At 42.4% G+C, this 24,501-nt stretch overlaps 1 protein-coding gene across 3 annotated transcripts in view; it reads left to right on the top strand.

Moving 5' to 3' along the window:
• PTPRG (protein tyrosine phosphatase receptor type G) overlaps positions 1-24,501 on the top strand; it is a 710,177-nt gene that overhangs the window by 537,719 nt on the left and 147,957 nt on the right. For all 3 annotated transcript variants that reach the window (XM_055343664.1, XM_055343663.1, XM_055343665.1), the window contains exons 6-7: positions 582-648; positions 23,442-23,599. In XM_055343664.1, the coding sequence (XP_055199639.1) occupies positions 582-648; positions 23,442-23,599 (225 nt within the window). The remainder of the gene's footprint in view (positions 1-581; positions 649-23,441; positions 23,600-24,501) is intronic.

The following is a 24,501-nucleotide window of genomic DNA, read 5'->3' as shown; positions in this document are numbered from 1 at the left end:
TAGAGGGAAATAAAGTTGGGAGACACTGGCTCTTTAAGCCCCGCTCCTGTCCTGTTCTCTCTCTCCTGCTTTGAGTCTTAGAAATCCCTCTTACAGTATGTGGTAAAGCACAGGAGACTGGATCCTTAGGAGAGAAGGCTGGCAGGGCGCAGATCCATTTTCTAAAAAGGAGAGAAGAAAAAAAACACATCACAAGAAGGTATTGAAATATTCAGTCAATGATAGATTACTCTTTGATGACTTTCAATGACTTTTTAGGAGATCTGGATGTACTTATAATAAAACAAAAGGAAAAGGAAAGTCTTGTAGTTGCTTTTTAAGATTTTCCTGGGACTATGGTATTTCCCTCTTGTTCCGATGTATTCTGAGAAGTTTCTTTCTTTTGATTTAGACTTCCTCACTTGATTTTATGATGTCATAAATCTTTTGTGTTGGTGAGAGCTATGGTCTGTGTAAGGTCTATGCAGCCTGCTAGATAACATCTATCCCCCCCCCCCGCCCTTCTCTTCAGAAGATTAAACTGAGGCTGTTGTGTCTGATGCCAGAATAGATTTAACCAATCATGTTTCCTTTACATGTAGGTCAGTCCAAGGGACAATTCTGCACTGGATCCTATTATCCATGGGTTGAAGGGCGTCGTACATCATGGTAAGTAAGCCACATACGTTTGTTTCTCTTTGTTGGTATGTGAAGAGCTAAGGTCTCCACCTAAAGGAATTGGGTTATCTGGCAGAGGACAGAGGGTGACCCCCATTCCTCATCCACTGATGTTGAAGGGCATTAGAGCCATTATTTGATGGGTAAAGAGCATGCCCATTTATTACCTGCAAATGGATCTGAGTTAACAGTAAGCAATTTGTTTCTCTTCAGGTACCACTTTGAATGCATATGTTATAAATCAAAGCACCCTAAGATATACCATTGGTATGCGCTGAACCTGCCACTGTCTCAGGTCTCTCTTAAAAATATTCCTCTTTCAAGTATCTCTGCATTAATAAATTTCTTGATTTGCCTCTCAGATTTAGGGGAAAAAATTTAAGTAGCTGTGACAAGTCATTAAACTTTGCTGCATGTGAGGAAGCATCATCAGCTACTAGCATGGAAAAAGCTAGACCGTGTTCTGTGTAGCAGACGTCTTATCCTCAGGCATAAAACTGGGAGAGAAAGTAAGATAAATGGGTTCTGTCTTTCCCAACTGGTTTTTATTGGAGGAAATTCCCTGCAACTTTATTATCAGCGATGCATCATTACCTATGACATCAGAATCCTCTAATTTCAAAAGTACCCTTGTTGCAGGAAGGTATGGAGTCTTAGAGGTAATGTAATGATTTGCAAAGTTTTAATAATCTAATTAGAATTCCAAAGACATTGACAGAAATAGCATTAGTAACCATAATAAATCTCCCCTTCATCTCCACAGCTGTGATAAAACATCTTCACACCTTTCTGGGAGGATTGTCTTTCGACATTAGCCAACTCTGTAGAGCTTAACAGACATCTTGCCCCATTTCTCTCAGGGAAACTAAAACCAGTTGTCAGCATGCAGTTGAAGCAAGTAGGATTTGGGATTAACTGTGCTGCTCTTAGAGCCATTCAGTCATGCAGCAGGTAACAAAAATAAACCTAGTAAAAGTAGGAAAAATAGTGTAGCTGAAAGCAGTCGCATAGAAGTTGTGGTGGGAAGAGTCCATGACTTCTCAATTTCAGTTTGTGTCTCTAAAGCAAAGCCCTCACACGCAACTGGGAAGCAGGTTGTGTGGCAGTTCCTATAGGGAACAGAGCACCTTGGTCAAAACTGTTTCTGCCTGCACATTTGTGCTTTGATTTTGGTATGGTGGTGGTGGTGGTTTGGGGCAATAGGAGTATTTGCCTTGTACTCCAGGCAGCCTAAAAAGTGCAAGGAAAGCTGGTATTTGGGCAACATGCTGTGCATTCTTTCCCAAAAGATCCCCTTGGATACTCAGTTAATCAAACTCCTTCCAGAAATTCAGTTCATAGTGTAGACTGAGTTTGGGGTTTGAAATGGAGTAAGTGATGAACAGATCTTCCTTCCCCCTGACTTTTCTTCCTGTTTTAAAACAAAACCATCATGGAGAGTTCTAGAATCTTCAAAACAGGTACCTCTCTATTCTTTGGTCAGAGAGGACCAGCAATGGCATTTGAATAGATCTGTGTGTGCTTACTTCCACAATGATAATTGAAGGAGATTCCATATGTTAAAGATAAGCAGAGGCTTCTGTTAGCTCCCAGATCCCCAAATCTCTGTAAACTCACTGTGTAGTCATCATTTGGTTCATGAGCTCTGTGCTGGCATAATCATGTTATCCTTGCTCATTATCCACAATTACCCTCCAAGAGGCTGTTACATGTACGCTCTTCTATGTTTACCTGGCACTGGGAGGGTGACAGAGATGCCTGGCATGTGGTTTCAACACTCCTTCCTAATGCAGAAGTCAGAGGAGACCTACTAGAAATAATTCCCTGAAAAAGGGAGTTTCATTATTTATACAGCAAAAGTATGGTGTGCCCACTGTGTGTGAATAAGAGACACACAGGGAGGTGTCTGGAAGGAAGGTGAGGTGAGGTGAGGTGCCGCCTCTCATTTCCTCTAGCCTGCCCAGTGGGCTATCCCTCACAGCCTTTGCATTTGCTGTTTCTGCTTCCTGTGTCCGGAAAGTTCTTGCCTTAGCTCATTACAAGGGTGTCTCCCTTTATTATTTCAGGTTTCAGTTCAAATGCGTGCCTCTTCAGAAAGTTCGTTCTTAACTGTCCTATCAAATGCCCCAGGTGCTCCCCATGCCCATGGCTCCGTCACATCATCCTAGATTCCTTTATTCGAACCACTTAAAAGTATCTAAAATAACTTGGTGTTTTATTTACTCACTTTTTACCTACTGAACTGTCAGCTTTGTGAGGCCAAGACCCCCTGCATGTATGTCAAATCACAGATGCCCAGTAAATGTTAGCCAAGTCAATGAGTCAAATAAACCTACAAATAAGTGAAGATATCAAAATATAGAACTGGGAGAAGAGGAGGAGAAACCAAAGGCCACTTGAGTTTTGCTTTGACTGGAAAGAGAAAGGAGTAAGAGAACATCTTGGAAACCTGGCTATGCCCTCCGGTCTCGGGCTGTTGCCGACTTCCATTGTGATAACACTCATCTCTTTTGTCGTTCTTCCAACAGAGAATGAACATCTGAAATGGCTAAAACAACTTTTGTTGGCATTAGAAGCGTTTTCAGTTGAAGGTCCTGTAAGGGATTTGAATGATCTGTTAATTTGATGGGACATAAATAATCATGCCCTTCACAGAATCTCTGGCTTGGAAATGATGATAGAAATGTGTAAAAAGGAAAAATCAATATGAATTTCTGTTACAGTTCAGAATTGGTTTTATTTCTTCAGCTCTGGGAGTCATATCCTAGAATATTAATTCCTCATTAAGTGAGTTTGGTTTGTTTTTTTTTTTTTAATAGGAAGAATCTTCTATGTTCTTTCAACTGAAATGACATGAGAAATCTGGTCATCCCCACAGTGGTACTTGACATTTGTTCAACAGGGGCCTCTGGGAGGCAGACAGCAAGGTGGGGTTTTCAGTGCAGGCAAATTTATTGACAGGGAGTGATAAAGAGAGGAAGCAGGGCCACATGGGGAGAGTGTTGGGACTACAGTCCAGCTCTGGTATCTCTGAAGTGGGGAGGGAATCTAGGAGGACTGGCTGAAGGCAGCTCTCACAAAGTCTTGACCAGGCCACTGATGCACCTCAGAGCCAAGCCTGTCTGTGAGAGGTGTCCTGTGTTAGGTTCCCCTGGCATGCAGAGTCACCAGCTAGCACGTCCTATCTTGACCGGCCTCCAAGAGAACACTGTGGTCAAATCCTGAAGGTATAGCCGCTGTAGGCTGGAGCTAACAAGGCTCCTCATGGCAGTGTGTCTCTGGAAGGAAGATCTTAGGTATATACCTCCCTTGGCTGGCATGGAAGTTCACATCTTCCTTCCTGATCCCATTTCCAAAGAGGTCTTTACTTGGTCCTCTTGCTTTTAAAATACTCAGAGGTTCTTAGAAGCAGTGCTTATTCCTCTCGTGCATAAGTACCTAATCCCAATGTACCACGGAGCTAGGCAGAGAGGGCACAGCCGACCTAGGCCTACCCTCCTTGCATTTATCAAGTCTCAGAGCGGGGAACATACGGTTAAGCATTGTCATTGCATTAAAGAGTGGGGAGCAGCAGGTTTAACCCAGATTTGGGAGTATAGAGGAGGCATCAGTGACCACTCAGGCAAAGTGACCACTGAGACCTAAAGAGTGCATAGAGACAGTGCAGGCCTAGAAGGGAGCGCTCAAGGTTTCAAGCAATGCCACTGTGGAGGGAGGTCCCTGGTGGTGGAAGTGCATATAGCATCTTAGAGGCTCTGCACTCAGCAACGTTGCTTCCTCACTGCTGGAGAGAGATATCTAGAAATCTCTTGGCAAACGTAGAGTGTTGTTTGTTAGGTGTTCATTTTTCCATGTAAATTGTGATTTTTACAAAGTTGAGAGCCATGAAGAAACATAAATAGAATGGAGAGATGTGATTTGCCATTGATTCTGGTTCCGTCTGTCCACTGGGCAATAGATGGAAGCACTAAAATGTATCGAATCAGCTGTTTTATTTACACACTCCCATCGGTATCCACCAGGAAGGAAAGATTTAGGGAGAAGTTGTGAATCCTAGTCACAGCATTGACTCGTTCATTTACAGTGCTTTTTGTATTCAAGAACTAGCACTTAATGGAAGCCACACCTGATAGAAATATGGGTTCTGAGAAGCTTAGTCTAGTTCTGTTTTTTAAAAACACATTTAAGAAAAAAAAAAAAACTTGTATGTGAATCAGTATAGAAATGCAACTATCCCTTACTAGTTTTACCCAATTGGCCAGTGCTCAGAAATGTACATTATATTTTAAGTCAATTAAAAAGTATTTCTTTTTTTTTCTTTTAAATTTTTGAATTACCTACTTTTCTATTCTTCTTTTATGATATGCGCCCAAAGAAAGTCTAGCAGGCTGTTTGTGTATGTATTCTAGAATCCCGTCAGAATGCATCAAAATCCTGACCACTCCCTCTTGTCAATCATCTAAGAGAGACTAATTTTTTTTAATTTTTGTTTTATTTTTTAAAAGATTTACTTATTCATGAGAGACAGAGAAGCAGAGACAGGCAGAGGGAGAAGCAGGCTCCCTGGGGGGAGCCCAATGCAGGACTCAATCTCAGGATCCCAGGATCATGATCTGAGCCAAACACAGACACTCAACCACTGAGCCACCCAGGAGTCCCTAATTTTTTTATTTTTGGAAAGAAACTTGCTAGTAGCGATTGCTTGGTTGTTGAACTATGACTCTGTCGTCTTTCCCCATCACTCCCACCCCCACCCCACCCCGCCTCTGTCACCACCATCTTCTGCTGAGTGTACTGCCTAGGTGAGCAGGACAGTACCTTTCTCCTTTAGAGGAACTACTAGAAATTGCGTCAGACTCCGGTCAGAAACAGATGGTTCACCCCATCCTGCCTCCTCAGGTTCTTCTGAGAAAGCTGTGAAAAGGGCAATTAAATGATCATCTGAAAACACCCTTCAATTAAAGAATGGCCCAAAACGAGGTTCTTGCAAGTTTTAAAGTGATGGCAGCTGGGGCTGGGACAGGATCTAAACTTTCTTTGCGGAATAGCTTCCTCGACTGACTCATTTATTCACTGGGTGTATTTTTGAGGTGTCTTACACCCATTTTCTCCTCTGTCCTGGAATACTCATCAACTCACCAAATCTATAGACAGAATCATGGAACAGCTAGAGTTCAATCCAGGCATTCGGCAGAAAGGGAAGATATAAAGGAAATTTGCACATATAAGTGACCACCTGGCCAAGCAGTGCCACGTGGTGGTAGGAGCTCCTGCATCTGCATTTGCTCTTTTTTTCCATATTCCACCTGCTGGGATTGAGGGTCCTATAATCAAGAATAACCCGAATGAGACTCCAGACCTGGAGTGATCTGAATTTCTCCTAAAATAATGGATAGGATTTATCTTCTACAACTGCTGATACGTCATTCACCACATATGCTATTTAAAAAGAAAACAAGCCCCGAGCATGGCACCCTGGGCACTTCAGGACAGCTGCTCTGGGGATGCGGAGGGGAGGGGGTGGGGCAGCCTTTCCGAAAGCCATGCAGCCATTTCTGCCAAAGTCGTACAACTGCCTTATCCTCTGAGCTGGCCAGTCCTCATGTAGGTATATACCCAAGAGAAATGTCCACAGAAAGACTTGTTAATGGGAGATTTGTTTATATTAGCCCCAGAGTGGAAACAGCCCAAATGTCCACCAACGGGAGCCTAGATATGCAAGTTGTAGTATGGCCAGACAGCGAACATTATGCAGCGATTAAAAATAATGAGCTAGTTGATTTACATGACAACAGAAGAGCACATATTGCATGGTTCCATTTCTGTAAAGCTCAAGAACAGACAAAACTAGTCTTTGGTGATAAAAGCCAAAATAATGCAGTGGAGGGGTGTAATAAATGATAAGAAACATGAGGGAATTTTCTTGGATGATGAAAATATTATATATCTTGTTCAGGAGGATGATTGCATGGTTATAATATAAAAATTCACCACACCATCCCCTTAGATTTGTGCATTTGACTGTTTGTAAATGAAAGAATAGCCCATGTATATTATACATTGCCTTCCCCATGATAATACATTCACAGAGCTCAAAATCATTGGCAGCCTGCACCACATAGTCACATATTAAAAACCCTGACAGAGTCCAGCGTTGGCAAGGCTAAGAATGCCAGGAACTCTTATACTTTTCTGGAGCCACAGCCAAGTTGCTTCAGTATGCCACCCCCTGAGTATGACCCCTAGAGAACATAGATGAAAGTGTACCATGAGATGTGAACAAGAATGTCAGTGGCATGGTTTTCCCTAACTGCCCGAACCTAGAAATGCCTCACATGCCTGTCGTCAGCAAGCTAGTAAACACAATGCAGGCCTATAATAGAATATTCTACTCAGGTGGAAGGGGCTGGCATCTTGTGCCTGAGCACATGTGAGAAGCACCAAGTAGAGCAAGGGTCTGGAGAAGGTTTAGTGTATTCCTCAACATAAAGTTCAAAACATGAGGAAACCCAGCCTATATTGTTTCAGGGTGCACGTGTAGGTGGTAACGCTAAGGGAAAAGCCAAGCAAGCAATTATTACTTTTTAAAAAAGAGGTGTGATAGTCACTTGTTGAGGCAGGATGGGAAAGTGAGGAAGCACCAGCCCAGGGAGCATGGCAAGGGCTTCTCCTGCCCTGGTCTCTCCAGGGTTCACTTCAGGATTATATGTCAACCGTATCTTTATGTTGTGTGCACCTTTCTGCATGTGTATGAAATTTCACAAAGAAGACAGTCATTAGCCTTAGAAAGTAAGAGTTTCCGACAGTGATTCCCTGTGGGTCACATCAAGTTCCAAGCGGCCTTACAACAAGCAAAGAAGAGGGAGCTAGAGCCCTTTCTTAAAAACTTTCACCGCACATACCCCTGACAGGCTGTTTGTGACACTACAAATTTATTGCAGGCTAAAGAACTGTGGCTGCCTTGCGAGTCTATCATTAAGAGATGACTTTGGGGCAGCCCTGGTGGCTCATTGGTTTAGCGCCTGCCTTCGGCCCAGGGCCTGATCCTGGAGCCTGGGATCAAGTCCTGCTTCAGGCTCCCTGCGTGGAGCCTGCTTCTCCCTCTGCCTGTGTCTCTGCCTCTCTCTCTCTCTCTCTCTCTCTCTCTCTCTCTCTCTCTCTCTCTCTGTGTCTCTCATGGATAAATAAATAAAAGCTTAAGAAAAAAAGAGATGACTATAACTCCCTTTGGAATTCACAAAAAAGAAATTGGAAACAAAGGGGATGAGGCATCAGGCCTCAGGTCTAAAAGCAAAGGCTTCCCACTGCTATGTTCTGGAATGCTCTGGCTGGCTCTGTGTTCCAGAACACGCTGGCTCTGGTTGGAACGCTTCAACCAGACAAGGGTCTAATTAGTCCGACAGGTACCACTGAATTCTGAGACACAGCTATCATGTCCCCTGTCACATAGAAAAGCAAGCAAAGGGAGCATTGGCTGGGAGGCCTGAACCAAGGTCTTCATGGCTTAAGACTGGCTCTTGTTACTCCCAGACCATCTCCTGCTCTATTTTCCGCCAGGGGTACCACCTGCCTCTTCCAGCCTTGATTGAGGTGCATCACATCGACTCTCAAAGGCACAAATGAAGAAAAATACTTCACATGACCCTACTCTGTCATCATTCCTCCACACTATTGGGATTATCCCCTGGGCCTAAGATCTTGACATCATTTTTTCTGTCTGTGGCTCAGTGGCTCTCAATGGCTCAAGTTCCTGAAAAGTATCTTGCATGGACTTTGCAAGAAAAGGACAAATCCCAAAATGAGGGACTTTGGGGGAAAATTAAACTGTTAGGCAGAAATAGTCTGTGTCATTACAATCCAGCAGCAAGATAATGGGGCAGAGGTGCATTGATAGGGTTTGAGAGGTTCTTACCTGTTTTGTCGATGTGAACTTTAAGCTTCTATAATCATAGAGTCTATCCGTTGTCCTGTCCATGGAGGTCCTAATAAGTGTTAGTCAAGGTGTTGAGGGTAAAATGATAAACAACTCTTTAAGGAACCTCAGCACAGTTTTCTAGAGTGGTGGAAGGATGGGGTGATAGGGTGATGGGCACTTGATGGGATGAGTGCTTGGTGTTATACTATATGTTGGCAAATCAAACTCCAATAAAAAATTTACAAAAATAAAAATAAAAAAATAAAATGATGAACAAGATTTCCCCTGCCTTTCAGGAAATTTTAATATCATGAGAAACCTTTTATTTTTTTGCCTTCCCATTCTTGGTGCTGAGAATTAAAAAGATTAATATTCTTCACCTGCAAAAGTAATCTCATGTGTTCCTACGAATAAGCAATTAGAACTTTGGAATGAGTTTTCTGAAAAGTGTGGGTTACAGGATATTTTTAAAGAAATGGAATTGGTTCCTTTTCACTTCTAATGTGGCCCTGAGGAACACTGGATTCTGGAACAGTGCTTCTGAGTTGAGGCTATCTTGGTTTCAAATCATGACTCTCCAGCCTGGGTGCTGTGTGATCCTCCACAAATTCTTGCATCCCTCTGTCCCTGCAGTTGTGCTTTGTTAGATGAGGATAAGAAAAGTATGTATTAATGCTAGATGTATTAGAATAGGGAAAGAACTGAGAGCGAAGGGTGCCTGGCACGAGTCCACTGTCCTCTAAATTGGCCTCCAGCAAGTGCAATCTGTGAGCCAAATCTGGCCCGCTGCCGACTTTTGTAAATAAAGTTTTATTGGAACACAGCCACACTCATTTGTTGACATATTGTCTACGACAGCTTCTGCACCACAGCAGCAGAATTGAGTAGCTGTAACAGAGCTACAGTCTGGCCTGCAAAGCCTTAAATGCTTACTCTCTGGCCCTTTACAGAAAAAGTTTGTCAAACTCTGCCTTAACTAAGTGGTAGCAATTTTGGGAGCTCTGCTAATAGAGTTGCCTTCTCCCAGTGGCTGGCTCATGTTGGGAACATGTAAATACCTATTCGGGCCATTACTTGACTACCATTTGACAGACTTTAAAGAGATGGGCTTCACTTTTGATTTTTTTTTTAATATTTTATTTATTTGGGATCCCTGGGTGGCGCAGCGGTTTGGCGCCTGCCTTTGGCCCAGGGTGCGATCCTGGAGACCCGGGATCGAGTCCCACGTCGGGCTCCCAGTGCATGGAGCCTGCTTCTCCCATTGCCTGTGTCTCTGCCTCTCTCTCTCTCTCTGTGTGACTATCATAAATAAATAAAAATTAAAAAAAAAATATTTTATTTATTTATGAGAGACAGAGGGGGTGGGGCAGAGACACAGGCAGAGAGAGAAGCAGGCTCCATGCACCGGGAGCCCGACATGGGACTCAATCCCGGGTCTCCAGGATCAGGCCCTGGGCTGAAGGTGGCGCTAAACCGCTGAGCCACCAGGGCTGCCCTTCACTTTTGATTTTTCCCCAATCACCAACCAATCCAAATGTTTTTCAACCAAATTAATGAGGGTTCTGTTTTAATGTTGACCTTAAAGAAAGTTTTCTCCCTTTTGAATGGGAAGCCCGATGCTATGTTATCGAGCAGCCCACTGATAGTCTTGAACAACGTACCACGCAACAAAATTTCCCATTTGAAGTTTATGTCTCCGGCATTTAATTACATAGAACTTTCCTGAAGTGTGCTATAAATATCCAGTACCCTGGTCTTGGTTAATTGGCTCACATCTGTTATGGATCCAGGAAGGGCAGATGCTTATCTGAACACTTTTGATCTCAAAATCTTCTAGAAACAGGCACACTTAAGCCATTTCCACAGTTTCCTGGACTTCAGTGTGTCATAATCACCACTATAGATGTGAGCCATTTGCATTTCTTTTCTTAGCCAAAGCCAGGAAATGGGATGCTGTGCGGCTCCTGTTTTATCACCCATAGTGTCGTGAACAATAATGTTAAGACAGAAAATAACTTCAAAAGTGATACCCTCTAGGTCGGATTTGAATTTGAGGCTAGTTGTCATTTGGCTAGCCTTCTTTGTCACTATTTGATCATTTGAAGAGGATCCCGGGAGCCTGAGGAAATGCCCTTCTCCGGATTGTTTCAATGTGATGTGCAGAGCAAAAAGAGAGATTAAACTGTGTCTCCTGTCCTCTACTGAAACGGTGCTCGCTAAAGTACCGGGAGGCTACTTTGTGTGATTTTCTCACCTTGCTGTACAGATGTCACCTTGGTGTGAGAGAGGCACTGTGGTATAGTGTCCCAGAGCACAGGCTCTTGGTGTGAATACTTGTGCCTAGCACATGGTCAGCACTCGGCACCGGCTGCTGTCGCTGCCACCTTCACCACTACCATCTCTGTTACTGTTCTTACTTGTTGCTGTGAGTCTGGAGGAGGCCATGTGGTGACAGGAAATGATTGTGGACCTGTGAGTGCTGCTGCCGTCGCTACCTGGGTATTGAAACACTTGAGTTAGTTGAGTCACACAAAATAAAATGAAATGAGAAAGACAATTGTCACAAAGTCGTTTGGAGTAGACATTCCCTTTGAAATCAGGGAGAAGGGTCATGGGCCAGGAATCAGAAAGTGTGGGAGAGGAAGAAGCAATAGTCTCTCATCTGTTAACACCTGGCTGTGGACCTAACCCTGCCCAGATGTTCTGGATGTATAATCTTAAGTAATCCTAGCCAGTTACAGATGGTAAACTGAGATTCAGAGAGCTTGGATAATTTGTCCCAGCTCATAGAGTGAGACAGTAATTTGAACCCAGTTATGTTAGATTATGAAATCCATTCTCTTGCCAGCTCTTCTGGGCCAGTTTCTGCTTCCAGCATTGACTAACTTCCTGAATATTGACAAAATCCACTTCATTTTTGTGAGCCTCAGTTTCTCCTCTGTGAATTAGGTCATTGATTGAGCATCAGAAGGAGGTTAAAAGAAGGTACATACCCTGTCAGTTATGGCCACTGTGTAAGGGAGAGAGGCAAGCAGTGGAATTGTTCAGTGACAATCTGGGTTTTTGTCACTATATGAATCTGTATAATGTAACTGTCATGTTCATTTCCTTAATTGTCGACAAGTCTCTGCTCTTTGTGTTTCTCTGGAATATTAATGACAACGTATGTTTCATTCAAATGTCAACTGTTAAATCAAGATGCCACATTTGACCAACTGAGAGTACCAGTAAACTCAAAGAGCCTAGATGTTTTTGAACCAGGGTGGTGTGGCTGTTCCATGACCTTGTAGTGCCTCTCTGGGTGCTTACAAGAATCTGTTTAATCAGATAGGCTCTTTCCTAATCAAGCTGCCTTTACTCAGAACCTGAAATAACACTAGCTATTCATCTCATTATATGGGCCTCTCAGATTTTCTCTGGACTGTGCCTGTAGGAAAAGCCAGGGGGTAGGATTTTAAATCTCTACCCACTGGTCGAGAATATTTCAGAAGCAGAAATAAGGTCCATACCTCTACAACCCCATGTAGTTTGCCCCATTCATTCTCAAATGGGATGGCTCATTGCCATCCCATTTTTGCCATTGCTTTTAAATGTCCTACTCGTCGTATAGGAATGAGGTCAGAAAGCTTTCTTTGTAAAGGGATCAATAGCAAATATTTTAGGCATGGTTGGTCATATATTCTCTGCTGCAGCAACTAAATTGTGCAGTTGTAACCTAGAAGCAGGCATAGATAATATGTATACAAATAGCTGTGGCTGTGTTCCAATAAAACTTAATTTACAAAAACAGGTTACTAGGCTAGATTTGCCCCCGTGGCCACTTTTGACTTCAAGTTACTCAGTGACTTAGTTTGATCAATTTTTTTTTCAGCCATGTATGAAGGACCTAGTCTTTAAGACACTGTGTTGTGTACTGGGAGTATAGTCAGGAGCTACGGTCTTGTGGTAACAGAGCGTCCAGCCTGCTAACCTTAAGAGACCGCTATTAACCAATTACACAGCCTATAATGACACCAAGGTCTGTAGAGCTGTGACTGTGGGCAAGTTACCAGCCCTCATCAGGATGTTGATACCTACCTCACAAAGTTGAAAAGCCTCATTTAGGGAAAAACTGGAGCAGTGCCTGACTAACCCTGAGTTCACATGCCATAAATGTGCACTGGTAAAAAGAGGTGATGTGCAGGAAATCCCACACTGAGGAATGCATTCTTGGGGTTCAGGTCATTGAAGGTTTAACTGAGTTAGAGAACCTAGGCAGACGAACAGTTGGGAGTCAGTGCTGCTGCCTGGTCCTATGAGTGCTCTTCACTGTGGTCACAGAAAATGGGCCCTGACCTAGCTTCTGGTAGACTCATAAATATGATGGGGTCCTTTAGTGTGAATCATATTGAAAACGTCACCTCGGTATCCTGTGTCATCAGTTCTGTGACTCTCATTTCTTCATGTATTTTTGTCATATATTTGTAACATGACACTATATCAGTTTCAGGTATACAACATAATGGTATGATATATGTATATATCGTGAAATGTTCCCAACACCAAATCTAGTTAATATCCATCATCACGCATAGTTGCAGTTTTTTACATTTCATATTTTAACAATTCTAAAGTCAGGATGCATCTTACATTTGAAATCACGTCATTGTCTAACTGGCAACGTCTTGCCTTTAGTAGTGGCATTTGAAATAATGATGCATTTTTTTTAATGATGCATATTATAATCATTAGAGACTTAGATGTGAAAGAAATACAATACCTAGGACTTTTTTTTAAAGATTTTGTTTATTTATTCATGACACACACACACACACACACACACACACACACAGGCAGAGACACAGGCAGAGGGAGAAGCAGGCTCCATGCAGGGAGCCCGATGTGGGACTCGATCCCGGGACTCCAGGATCAGGCCCTAGGCTGAAGGCGGCGCTAAACTGCTGAGCCACCCAGGCTGCCCCAAAATCTAGGATTTATTGGTTACTTAAAATACCCCAACTACCATGCTTGTTTGTTCCTTCATTCTATTTTCACATAACTATTAGGAACCTACTATGTTCCAGGCCGTGTTTTAGTTGCTGGGTGTATGGGGTAAATGAGAAAGGCAAGGTCTTTGCCCTTGTGTAACAGTCAAACTCTTGAGGGAGACAGACAGTAAACAAATAAACATACACTGGGAAGGAAATGAAGTAAATGTGATAGAATTAATGGCAGCAGGGACATAGAAGATGGGCTGTTCAGGATGGGCTCTCAGGAGATGACTTTTTTTTAAGATTTATTTAATTATTTATTCATGAGAGAGACAGAGAGAGAGAGAGGCAGAGACACAGGCAGAGGCAGAAGCAGGCTCCATGCAGGGAGCCCGACGTGGGACTCGATCCCAGGACTCCAGGATCACGCCCTGGGCCGAAGGCAGGCGCTAAACTGCCAAGCCACCCAGGGATCCCCAGGAGATGACATTTGAACTGAACCCAGCAGGGTGAAAAGGAATCTCCTGTATGGAGTGGTGATGGGGAAGAACATTCTAGGCAGAGGGAACAGGAAGGTGATGAGACAGGTGGGCGGTCAGCAAGGGTGAGAGCAGAAGGGCTGCAGAGGTAAACAGATCATGTAGGGCCCCATGGCCATGGTGAGGAGTCTGGAAGACAAATCATGAGAGACTCCTGACTCTGGGGAACAAACAAAGTGTTGCGGAAGGGGAGGTGGTTGTGGGGTGGATAGAGTGATGTGCACCAAGAAGGGCACATGATGTGATGAACACTGGGTGTTATACTAGCTGTTGGCAAACTGAATTTAAATTTAAAAAAGAAAAGAAAAGAAAAGAAAATGAAAATACTAATTCAAAAAGATATATGTAGGAGTGCCTGGCTGGTTCAGTCAGAGGAACATACCATTCTTGATCTCGGGATCGTCAGTTCGAACCCCCTGCTGGGTGTTGAAATTACTAAGGAAAATAAATAAAAGATATTAAAAGGGACTTCTGGGTGGTTCAGTGGTTGAGCATCTACCTTCAGCTCAGGGTGTGATCCTGGGGTCCTGGGATTGAGTCCCATATTGGGCTCCCTGCTTGGACCCTACTTTTCCCTCTGCCTATGTCTCTGCCTCTGTCTGTGTCTCTCATGAATAAATAAATAAAATATTTTTTAAAAAGATATTTAAAAAAGGAAAAGACAAAAATAACAAATGAAGTGAAGCCAATGGAAGATTTGAGCTGGGCAGTGTCAAAGTTAGATTTGTTTGTAAAAGCCAGAAGACTTCTTGGTCTTCATTGAGAATTCCTCACCCCATCATGTTTACATCAGAGCAAGTGAGGCACTCAGAGCCCTGGGACCCAGATTGGGGTAGTAGAAAGAGCCCAGTGCTGGGCATCTGAGACCCAGATTCACTCCCACCTCATTGCACGATCTTGATTCAGTCATTTTTTTTCTTTGGACTTCATTTTCCTTATTTGTAAAATGAAAGGGAACGAATGTCCTCTATAACTCTTAGGAACCCTGCAGTTCTTTGGGATTCTTGGGGGGATTCCCCAGGATCCCCTCATTGTAACATTAGGCTTGTTCCTTAAAATCATTTGTCATGAAACCTTGAAAATAGCTATACTTTGAAAATGGGTCACGCCCAACTCCACTGGTCCATCTTTCCCATTCCTTCCTGATAGCCAACATCCAATTCTATAGAACAGGTCTTGTTGCTTGTATGAATGTATGTATTTTTAGAGAGAGAGAGAGAGAGAGAGAGAGCATGAGCAGGGTGGCAGGGGATGAGGCATAGAGGGAGAGAGGGGAGAGAGAATATCAAGCAGCCTCCACACCTAGCATGCAGCCTGATGCAGGGCTTGATCTCACAGCCCTGACATCATGACCTAAGCCAAAATGAAGAGTTGGATGCTTACCCGAATAAGCCACCCAGGGGCACCTCATTGCTTGTGTTTAGATCATAAAATTAATTCCTTGGCTACTCTGGGAGGCTTTTGCCTCCATCTTAATTATAATCTAATGCTTTCTGACCTCCGTGATGGCTTCTAGAAGCCTCGCTCTTAAATCCCCTGGATTCTGGCCCTCAGGCCCTTTATTTCCATCATGACTTCCATTTTCTATTCTTGTGATCAGCAAACCCTTTGGTCACAAGCTCATCACACCCAAAGCTCTTCCCAGATCATACAGCCCGTTCATGGCCCATCCAGACAGACTTAACCCTGAGCTGCTGACTCTACATTCTAGTGTTTTGGCATCTTCACAATTTTTAACCAAATTCTAGATTGTACTTTAACCAGTAGCTGATTTTTTTTTTTCTTCCCAGAGCCCATCAGATTTTGGACTTTGCCTTCTACCTTCCCTCCTGCTTACTTTACTCCAGCCACACACCAAGCAGAATCCCTTTGCACTAGCTTTCTCTTTGCCTGTAATGTTCTCTCGAGGTTGCCGCATAGCTCATTTCTGCCTTCAGGTTTTTAATCAGATGCTTCCTTCTTAATGAGGCTGCTCTTCAAATTGCCATTTTCAAAATAGTAGTCAGGGGAGCCCTCATTGAGAAATGTGTCATTCAAATATGACTAACTTGTTAGCAGCTAAAAGGCATTTGGTCTAAAACCAGTCATGAATATGTCAGTGAAGAAATGTTTCAGGCAGAGCAAGGAGCCGGTGCAAAGGTCCCGGGGTAATGTGATGATGGCAGAGAGCAGTGTGGCGTGGCTATACCTAAGAGTCAGGAAGTAGCAGTGGATGAGGCTGCAGTGTGGGGGCCCATTTATACAGTCCCCACAGAAACTGGCCACTCTAATATGCTCAGCATTATTAAAAATGCAGACTCTCAGCCCCACCCCAGACTTCCTGGATCAGAATCTACATTTTAACAAGCTCTCGATCTAGGTGATGTGCATGGACATGAACTTTGAGCAGCGCTGTTATGAATCTTCTTCCCTCATTTAGAGTGACCTATGACCCAGTTTTTTCCAATGTCACGCTCTCGCTACCCTCCCCAACACAGAGTGGAAGACCATTCCTACCACAATGCTTTTAAGTGGTTAAGGAAAACTTAATAGCTTTTCCTTATGAGAAGTTTTGGGGCATCCTGAAGAACTAAACAATCATCATGCTAAAAACAGAAGCTTGGGCTTTCTTTTGTTTATCTTACATATTTCCCTAAAATTGGTTGACTGCTTGTTTGAGGGGTAGCACAGATGTTCTTTCCCTGGAGGCCACCACATTCTGCCCCATATACCCTCCAATGTAATACTTTGTTCACTGGGGCATGTGTGCTTGTGTGTGTTTTCAGTATGATTCCATGATTCCTGATTCCTGCATAGGTCTCGTCTATATTTTGATTGTTCATCATACCTTATAAAGGGCTTTCTTTCTTCCTATATAACCAAAGCATTGAAAATATTAGGTTATTAACACACTGAAAAATGCAATCAATCAGATGATTATCATCTAATGTTTTAATGATCACATTTTTAATCCAATTATGCATGTTTGAATCTTTCAAATTTTCTTTAATTAAAGATTGCCTCCTGGCACTGCTATCAGAAATAAGGAATTGAACAGAATTGAGCCAGATATAATTTAATGTTGAAAGGAAACTGCAAGGATAACTGGGCCGCGCTGGGTTTAATGGTTGACCATGACTTTAAAGCCCTCATACAAAATTTCCTAATTGATAAGAAAAATTTAATCATCTTCGGATATACTCCGTTTGCATTCAAATAAAGTATTTCTCTTTCTAAATAAACCTCCCCTAACTGATTATTCATATTGTCGTGCAAAATGCTTTAAAATGAAAGACAGAGTTGGGTGAAATGTAGACTACTTAATACAGTGTGTATTTAATATAAAAGTCATACATTATTCATTTTTGCAATTTGAATAACTTTGAATTTAGCATCCCTGTTCTTCATCTTTTTCTTTGATGAACAATTAATTATTAAAATATAATATTGTCTGCATACAGCGCTGGGATCCTTGAAAGTGGAATATGAGATTCATTCCCTTTCAATTCCTTTATCTGGTAATGCACAGAACCTGCTTATTATGGTTTAATGGAATGAATGAAGGTATAAATAGAGTGTTTCAAATATTTTTCTCAACTAGGTAAGTGGCTGGGATAGGAATGTTTTGAATTCAAATTACTAATTTGGATAAAAGTTGGAAGCAGCATGCCCTGATCAGGATGGTTTAGAGTCAAACTGCCCTTTTAAAACAAGAGCCATTTAACAAGCACTTAAATGTACTTATCCTGTGCCAGACACTCTCCTAAGCCCTTAACTAACGGTAACCTACTTAATACTCATTTATTCATCTAACCTACTTAGGAGCTTGACACTATTGTAATCCCATTTTGCAGACCAGAATACAGTTACAGGAGACGTTAAACAATTTGTCTTAGGTGAGACCTTTAAATAGACCAGTTAGGATTCAAATCCTGGCTAGAGCCAGGGACCTGGCTCTAGCACTTCCCTCCCCTTTATAATACCTACATTTATTAAGATTTTCTTTTTTTTTTTTAATTAAGATTTTCTTAATGGAAGAGTTTACGTTTTCACCTGAAAAGTGGCTGCACTCAGGAAATCCCCATCTTGAGTCTAGCCTGTTCAGCACCCTGTGGCTTATGTGGGCTTTGTGGCCAATGCTAGAAGTAGAGGGCTACTGTCTCTAAAATTATTTCTAACTTACAACTAAGTGTTATGAGCACCCCATTTGTCAGTGGAATACTGCCTATGGGACTGAGCAGGAAATGGAATTTTCAGAAAGATGAGTACAAATTGATATTTAGTTTGAGCTAGAAAATTCAAGGAGTAAAGAAAACAGCTCAAGAGTTAATTCTGTAATGTATGTTCACAAAAGAAGTAATCATTACCCTCATCTTCTAGCTCTAGCTATCATGATGACTTTCTTTTTTTCTTTTTTTTTTTCTTTTTTCTTTTCTTTTTTTAAGATGTTTTATTTATTTATTTGAGAGAGAGAGAGAGAGCACAAGCAGGGGGAGCTGCAGAAGGAGAGGGAGAAGGAGACTCCCCACTGAGCAGGGAGCTCTACTCAGGGATCAGGACCTGAATCAAAGGCAGATGCATAACCAACTGAGCCTCCCAGGCACTCCTCATGATAACTTTCTAACACTTGCACACCTCCCCCCCCACACACATATCCTGCCAAACAATTGCTTTAAAAAACAAGGAAGGGACGACATGTGTGTGGCTCAGCTTTAAGGTTAAGTGGTCGACTCTTTATTTCAGCCCGGGTCATGATCTCAGGGTCCTGGGATGGAGCCCCGCTCAGCAGGGTCTGCTTCAGGATTGTCTCTCTGCTTCTGCCCCTCCCCTTGCTTGTTCATACTCTTTTTTCTAAAATAAATAAATAAATCTTTAGGGGATCCCTGGGTGTCGCAGCGGTTTGGCACCTGTCTTTGGCCCGGGGCGCAATCCTGGAGACCCGGGATCGAATCCCACATCGGGCTCCCGGTGCATGGAGCCTGCTTCTCCCTCTGCCTGTGTCTCTGCCTCTCTCTCTCTCTCTCTCTCTCTCTCTCTCTCTCTCTATCATAAGTAAATAAAAAAAAATCTTTAAAAAAAAAAGAAAGTAGGGGAGAATGTGGCCTGATAGCTAAATCCATTTCAGTGACTCTTGTTTAATGACCCTTGCCCTAAGAATGGTTTTTACATTCAAACACTAATTAAGTGAAATGTTATTTCCCTAAAAAAGAATTCTGTTCTTCTCATGGTAGATGTATATATTTTAAATTATCCTCAGTTGTTATTTGCATTTTGAATATCTTTAATAAGGTTGTGGAAATGCATTTGTTAACGTAAGTACTCCTATAACATCTTTGATTTTGCCTCTTGGCCTGCAAAACCTAAAATATTTACTATCTGGCACTTTACAGAAAACATTTGCCAATCCCTGGCTTAAAACACAAAGTGAGCTGGTCTGCTCTCAGCCAAGTGCTTGCCTTGATAAATCAGGGCTCCCAAGGCACTGTGCTAAGCCCCTTACATTTATGAGCTTGCTTAATTTTCACAGCCTTCCTGAGGGGTAAATACTCTCAGAATTCCCATTTTACAGATAAGGGAAGTAGCTCAGAGAGCTTAAGACCGTTCCCTATAGTCACACAGCTGTTAAATATTAGTTGGTTCCAAAGCTCTCACTAGAACTTTGGCAAAGAAATTTTAACCTGGAGAATATGTCAGACATGATGCACTTTTAAGGCACTAGTAATGAAGGCTTAAAAAAAAAAAAAAAAGGAAAAACAAGAAAGACACATATGCAAGTATTAAAGGAAGTGTATGGTTTTTTAGGTGTAAGGGGCTAGGGCTTGACAGTTTAGAAAAATAAAAATAATGATAGTAATGCAAGTAATAAGGATTAGAGTAAGAATAATATGTACCATTTATGAGATGCTTATTATGTTTCAGACTCTCAACAGCCTAGGAAGCTTCAGTAACTAAGATCACAAAACTTACAGGTGGAGGAGTTGGGATTTGGACCCTGGGAGTTTAAAATCTGCTGTCTTCCCCAGCTTCCGTAGGTACGGAGAAATGCTGACAAAGACAGTGATTGGATTTCAGCTTTCAGCTCCTGCTCCTAGGCTTACTGTTCCAGATCCTAAGTAGATTCTTTCAAGAAAGGATCCCGTCTGAGTTTCTGTGTTCTCAAGTTTTTGACCTCCCCTGTAGTCTTCCATTTTCCCAGCAGTAAAATTAAAGAAATGGACTAAATTGGTGGTTTCCAAAGTGTTCCTAGGTTCCTAGCTCAGCTTTAACCACAGTGGCTGCATTTGAGCTGTTTGAGTTGGCCTCCTCCTCTGTAAAGTTTTGAATAAAGCGTTCCTTAGCTCTCCAAGGAACTGAACTAGGGTCGTCTAAGCCCCTCCCAGGTCTCAGAATCCCAACCCAATGGTGGTGACTATGGCAGGATCAACAAACAGCAAAGCCTCCTTCTCTGTCCCTCTCACTGTATCTACCCTCCCTGCCACCTTCTGATTGCACCTGATAATCACTTAAAGCCAGAACCTACCTCTGAAGCCCTTGGGTTAGTCAAGGACCAAAAAGATTCTTCTGTATTTGTGGCAGTGGTCACACCTTCAATTTCCATCAGTCCCTGCCGAAACCATAAGCCCGTACAAGAACTTATATGGGAGTCTTGATCCTGCTGAAACAATATGCCCTTGTGAAATCCAGTCACCTCAGATTGGTGGGGCAGGTGTTTACGTTCCTTAAAGCCGGGGGCTCTTCCTCGAGTGGTTGCTCTAGGTGGGGGCTTTGCTAGTGCAGGCTTGTGGGTATGGTCTTGTCATTACTGGTCTGCCTACAATGTGCTCAACTACAGCCCTAATATTGGATCAGGCTTCTAAGGGAACTCTTAAAGATTTTCTTGGTCATTCATTCTGGAGCCCTTGATCTTAAGGCAGATTCGCGTGCTGTGGTGCGACGCCAAGTTCACCTACAACATGAGGGAAAAAGAAGATGGTGATTTTGTGGTTTCTGATGCCAGGCCCTATGCTCCCTCTATTGCTTGGGGCCTCGTGTTGGTTGTTTACATAGCTCAGGAAACACAGAAGCAGCAAGCAAAGGCCAAAATTTTTCCTGCTCCCAGCCAATCCAGTCACAGCCAAGCACGCTTGCAGAGATTTACCCCATCATTAGGTTGCTGGTAACCAGGTTTAAATTAAAACCCACACTTGCCAGTGGGCGGAGGGGCAATTCTGTGATTTCCGGCCTTTTATCCAGACAAAACCCGTTTTTGTCATTTTGGTTATAGAACCCTGTAATTTGAAGACTTTTGCATTTATTAGTTAATATTTAATTTTTCCTTTAAAAAACAGAATTGAAAACCTGTATGGGAATCTGAGCTTCTCGAATAACTGTGTCTCCTTCCCCAATCCCTAGTGACCTTTGGCTTAGTCATTTAAACTCTCTGTGCCTTGATTTCCACATCGTAAAATTGGAGTATTAAAAGTAAATACTCCATAGTGGTGTAAATTGAAAGTATATAGTGATGGTTAAAAATAAGAAAAGCCTGGATTCTAAACCCAACTACCTGGTTGTACATTCCAGGTCTGTAAATTGGTGATAATAATAGGACAACTTCATGAGGCTATTTTAAGAATTAAATAAATTAATCTTTATAAAGCTCTAAGAACAAGGCCTGGCATGTACAATAAGTACTGCTTAAATGTTTGCAACATGTAAACACTTAGAATAGTGTCTGGCATATAGTAATGAAGCTAAATAAATGTTAAGTTTTATTGAATTAATTTCTACCAAAACTAAATTGCCTGTTTAATTGTTTTAAAAGAGTTGATTTCTGTTGGGGTTTTTGCATTATCACCCAGTTTACAGAGATCTCTCCAGTCTGTGGATACACATCTGCCCAAAGACCTGTACAGTCATTTTGCATGAAAGAGGAGGAAGTGGGCACTGGGTGCTTCAGTGATTGAGTATCTGCCTTTGACTCAGGTCATGACCTCAGGGTCCTGGGATCAAATCACACATCAGGCTCCGTGTAGGGAGCCTGCTTTTCTCTCTGCCTGTGTCTCTGCCTCTCTCTCTGTGTCTCATGAATAAGCAAATAAAACCTTTTTAAAAAGAGAAAAAAAAAAAGAAAGAGGAGGATGGAGATGGTGGGATCCTGGAAAGACTATTCCTGTAGACACAGATGTGTCCAGGAAGTAACTTGGAGCCCTGAGGTCCCCCCAAGAATGTCCTTGGCCCCATAGTGGAAGCTATCAAGGAGCTAAAGCAAACCATTATCAGGACTATAATAGCCTTATTATATCCCAAAAATGGATTTTAAAAAAAGGAATCCCAGACTTAAATTCATTCAGGGCTAGACCTTTGGAGACCCAGAGAGAGAGTAGAGCCTTCTCCAATTTGGGAGAGAAGCTGAATGGTCTACCCAGCCTGATTAGAACTATAAAACAGCGCCCTAAACTCCATTGCACTGTTTATTCCTGCCACAGGACCTTGGCACACGATGTTCCCACAGCCCCAAATGCTCTTCTCCTCTTTTGCCCCTACCTCTCAGTATTCACTGAGTTAACGTTAGCATCTTCATTAACTGTGTCAGAGCTGTCTGTGCAAACTCTGATGTCACAGTGCCTGAACTCATATCCCAGCTTTGCCACTGAGGAGCTGTGTGACCTTGGTACTAACCCCTTACACATCTTTTTTTTTTTTTTTCTCATAGAGTTATTGTCAGGTATCATTTTTAAGTCTTAAGTGAAATAATCATTTCTTCTACTTAAAGAAAGATCCCTCTGCTTTTGTAAAAAGAAGAAGCCTATTTTCAGGGCCCCATTTTAGAAGCTCAGGGTTAGATATTGGGTAGGGTTCACCTAGATTTGGATAGGTGTTGGGGGAAACCATCATGAGATGTATCCAACTTTGGAGTTGAACTTTACCCTTGGCTTACAGTTTTCATGTTGAATCTCTCATGGTTGTTCCAGAATTTATGCCACTGATTGTTAATTCCTAAGTATCAGATGGGGAAGCATTCAGTGGTGAAGCAAGATTGAGAAGGGGTAGGTACATAAGATCAAGTCCATTTTTTTTCTGCAGAACTTCTCAGAGACTTGTCTGTGCTAGTGTTTTGCCTGTTTCCTGTGGGGAGAGGCAGGGACTTCAGGTTTCCCAACTTTGCTCTTCATGGAACCCGTTTTTCTTGAAATACAGTGCATCATGGTGCCTCAGAACACACCCTGGGAAACACTGCTTTGTTTGCTGTGGCCCTCCCACCACCAAATGCTAGTGCTTCTCAGGATGTAAACAAACATAAGGCTTGTGATGTGGCACCAGCATGCTGGGGGTTTTGACTCTAAGTCTGCAGCATAATATGACTTATCATTGTGCCTTTCTTTTCTTTCTTTCTCCAAACAGAGAAGGAGACCTTTCTGGATCCTTTCGTCCTCCGGGACCTCCTGCCTGCATCCCTGGGCAGCTATTACCGGTACACAGGTTCTCTGACCACACCACCATGTAGCGAAATTGTGGAGTGGATCGTCTTCCGGAAGCCTGTCCCCATCTCTTACCATCAGGTAGATGTTCAGCTGCAAATGGGACCTCTATGTTCCCTTGTTTTGTGTTGACCTAACCATTTAACATTACTACAGTATACCAGTAGAGGTGCTTTTTTTTTTTTTTTGATCCTCTGCTTCCCATTGATTCCTTCTTTCTTTCCAACAAACATGTTTTTGAACCCAAGAATTATAACATATAGAACATGGTGTCTCCACCACAAATTAACTGGTTGAGGAGAACTGCAACTATAAAATCAGGTATTAGGTAAGTATTCGATCTTGAGGTGAGAATAGCTGTCCTCAATGATGATGACAGCTTGTGCCAGAAAATCTTCTAAACTCTATATATGTGTTCACTCATTTAATCCTCAAGAACAACAGTACTCTGTTTCCCCATTTTATAGAGAAGAGGTACAGAAATGAGCTAACTTGCCCAGGACCACAGTCATAGTGTCTGATCCCAAAGATGATGTTCTGAACTACTAAATCTACCAAAGTTCATTAAAGGGAGAGATTTGTATACATGATGAAATGAAATGAAAGAGTGAATATCATTGATTACTAAGCCCTTACATATGGCCATCTTACTGGTCAAACAGCATTGAGAAATGGCTTTTGCACTGAGATGGTGCACATAAGGACACGGCCTAGAGAGATTGGGTAATATGCCCAAGAATTCATGGCTAATGAATGTTGAGGCTAGAAACAAAGCCCAGGTTTGTCTGATTCTAAAATCCATGTGACTGACCATTATACTACTTCTGAGTATGTCCTGGGCTGGTTTCCCAGGATGGTGGATTTAGAAATTGGTAAAATGGAAATGGGGTTGGGTTCTGTGTCAGAGGAAGAGGAGCCACTGGGCAGGGGGCAGTAGGAATGGGTGGGGAGCCATGAAATAACCTCATGAGGGATAATAGATA

This window comes from Nyctereutes procyonoides, unplaced genomic scaffold (assembly GCF_905146905.1).
Source record: "Nyctereutes procyonoides isolate TBG_1078 unplaced genomic scaffold, NYPRO_anot_genome, whole genome shotgun sequence".
NCBI classification, from domain to species: Eukaryota; Metazoa; Chordata; class Mammalia; order Carnivora; family Canidae; genus Nyctereutes; species Nyctereutes procyonoides.
The sequence above is the reverse complement of the archived record's forward strand: the minus strand, read 5'-3'. Positions and strand labels throughout refer to the sequence as shown.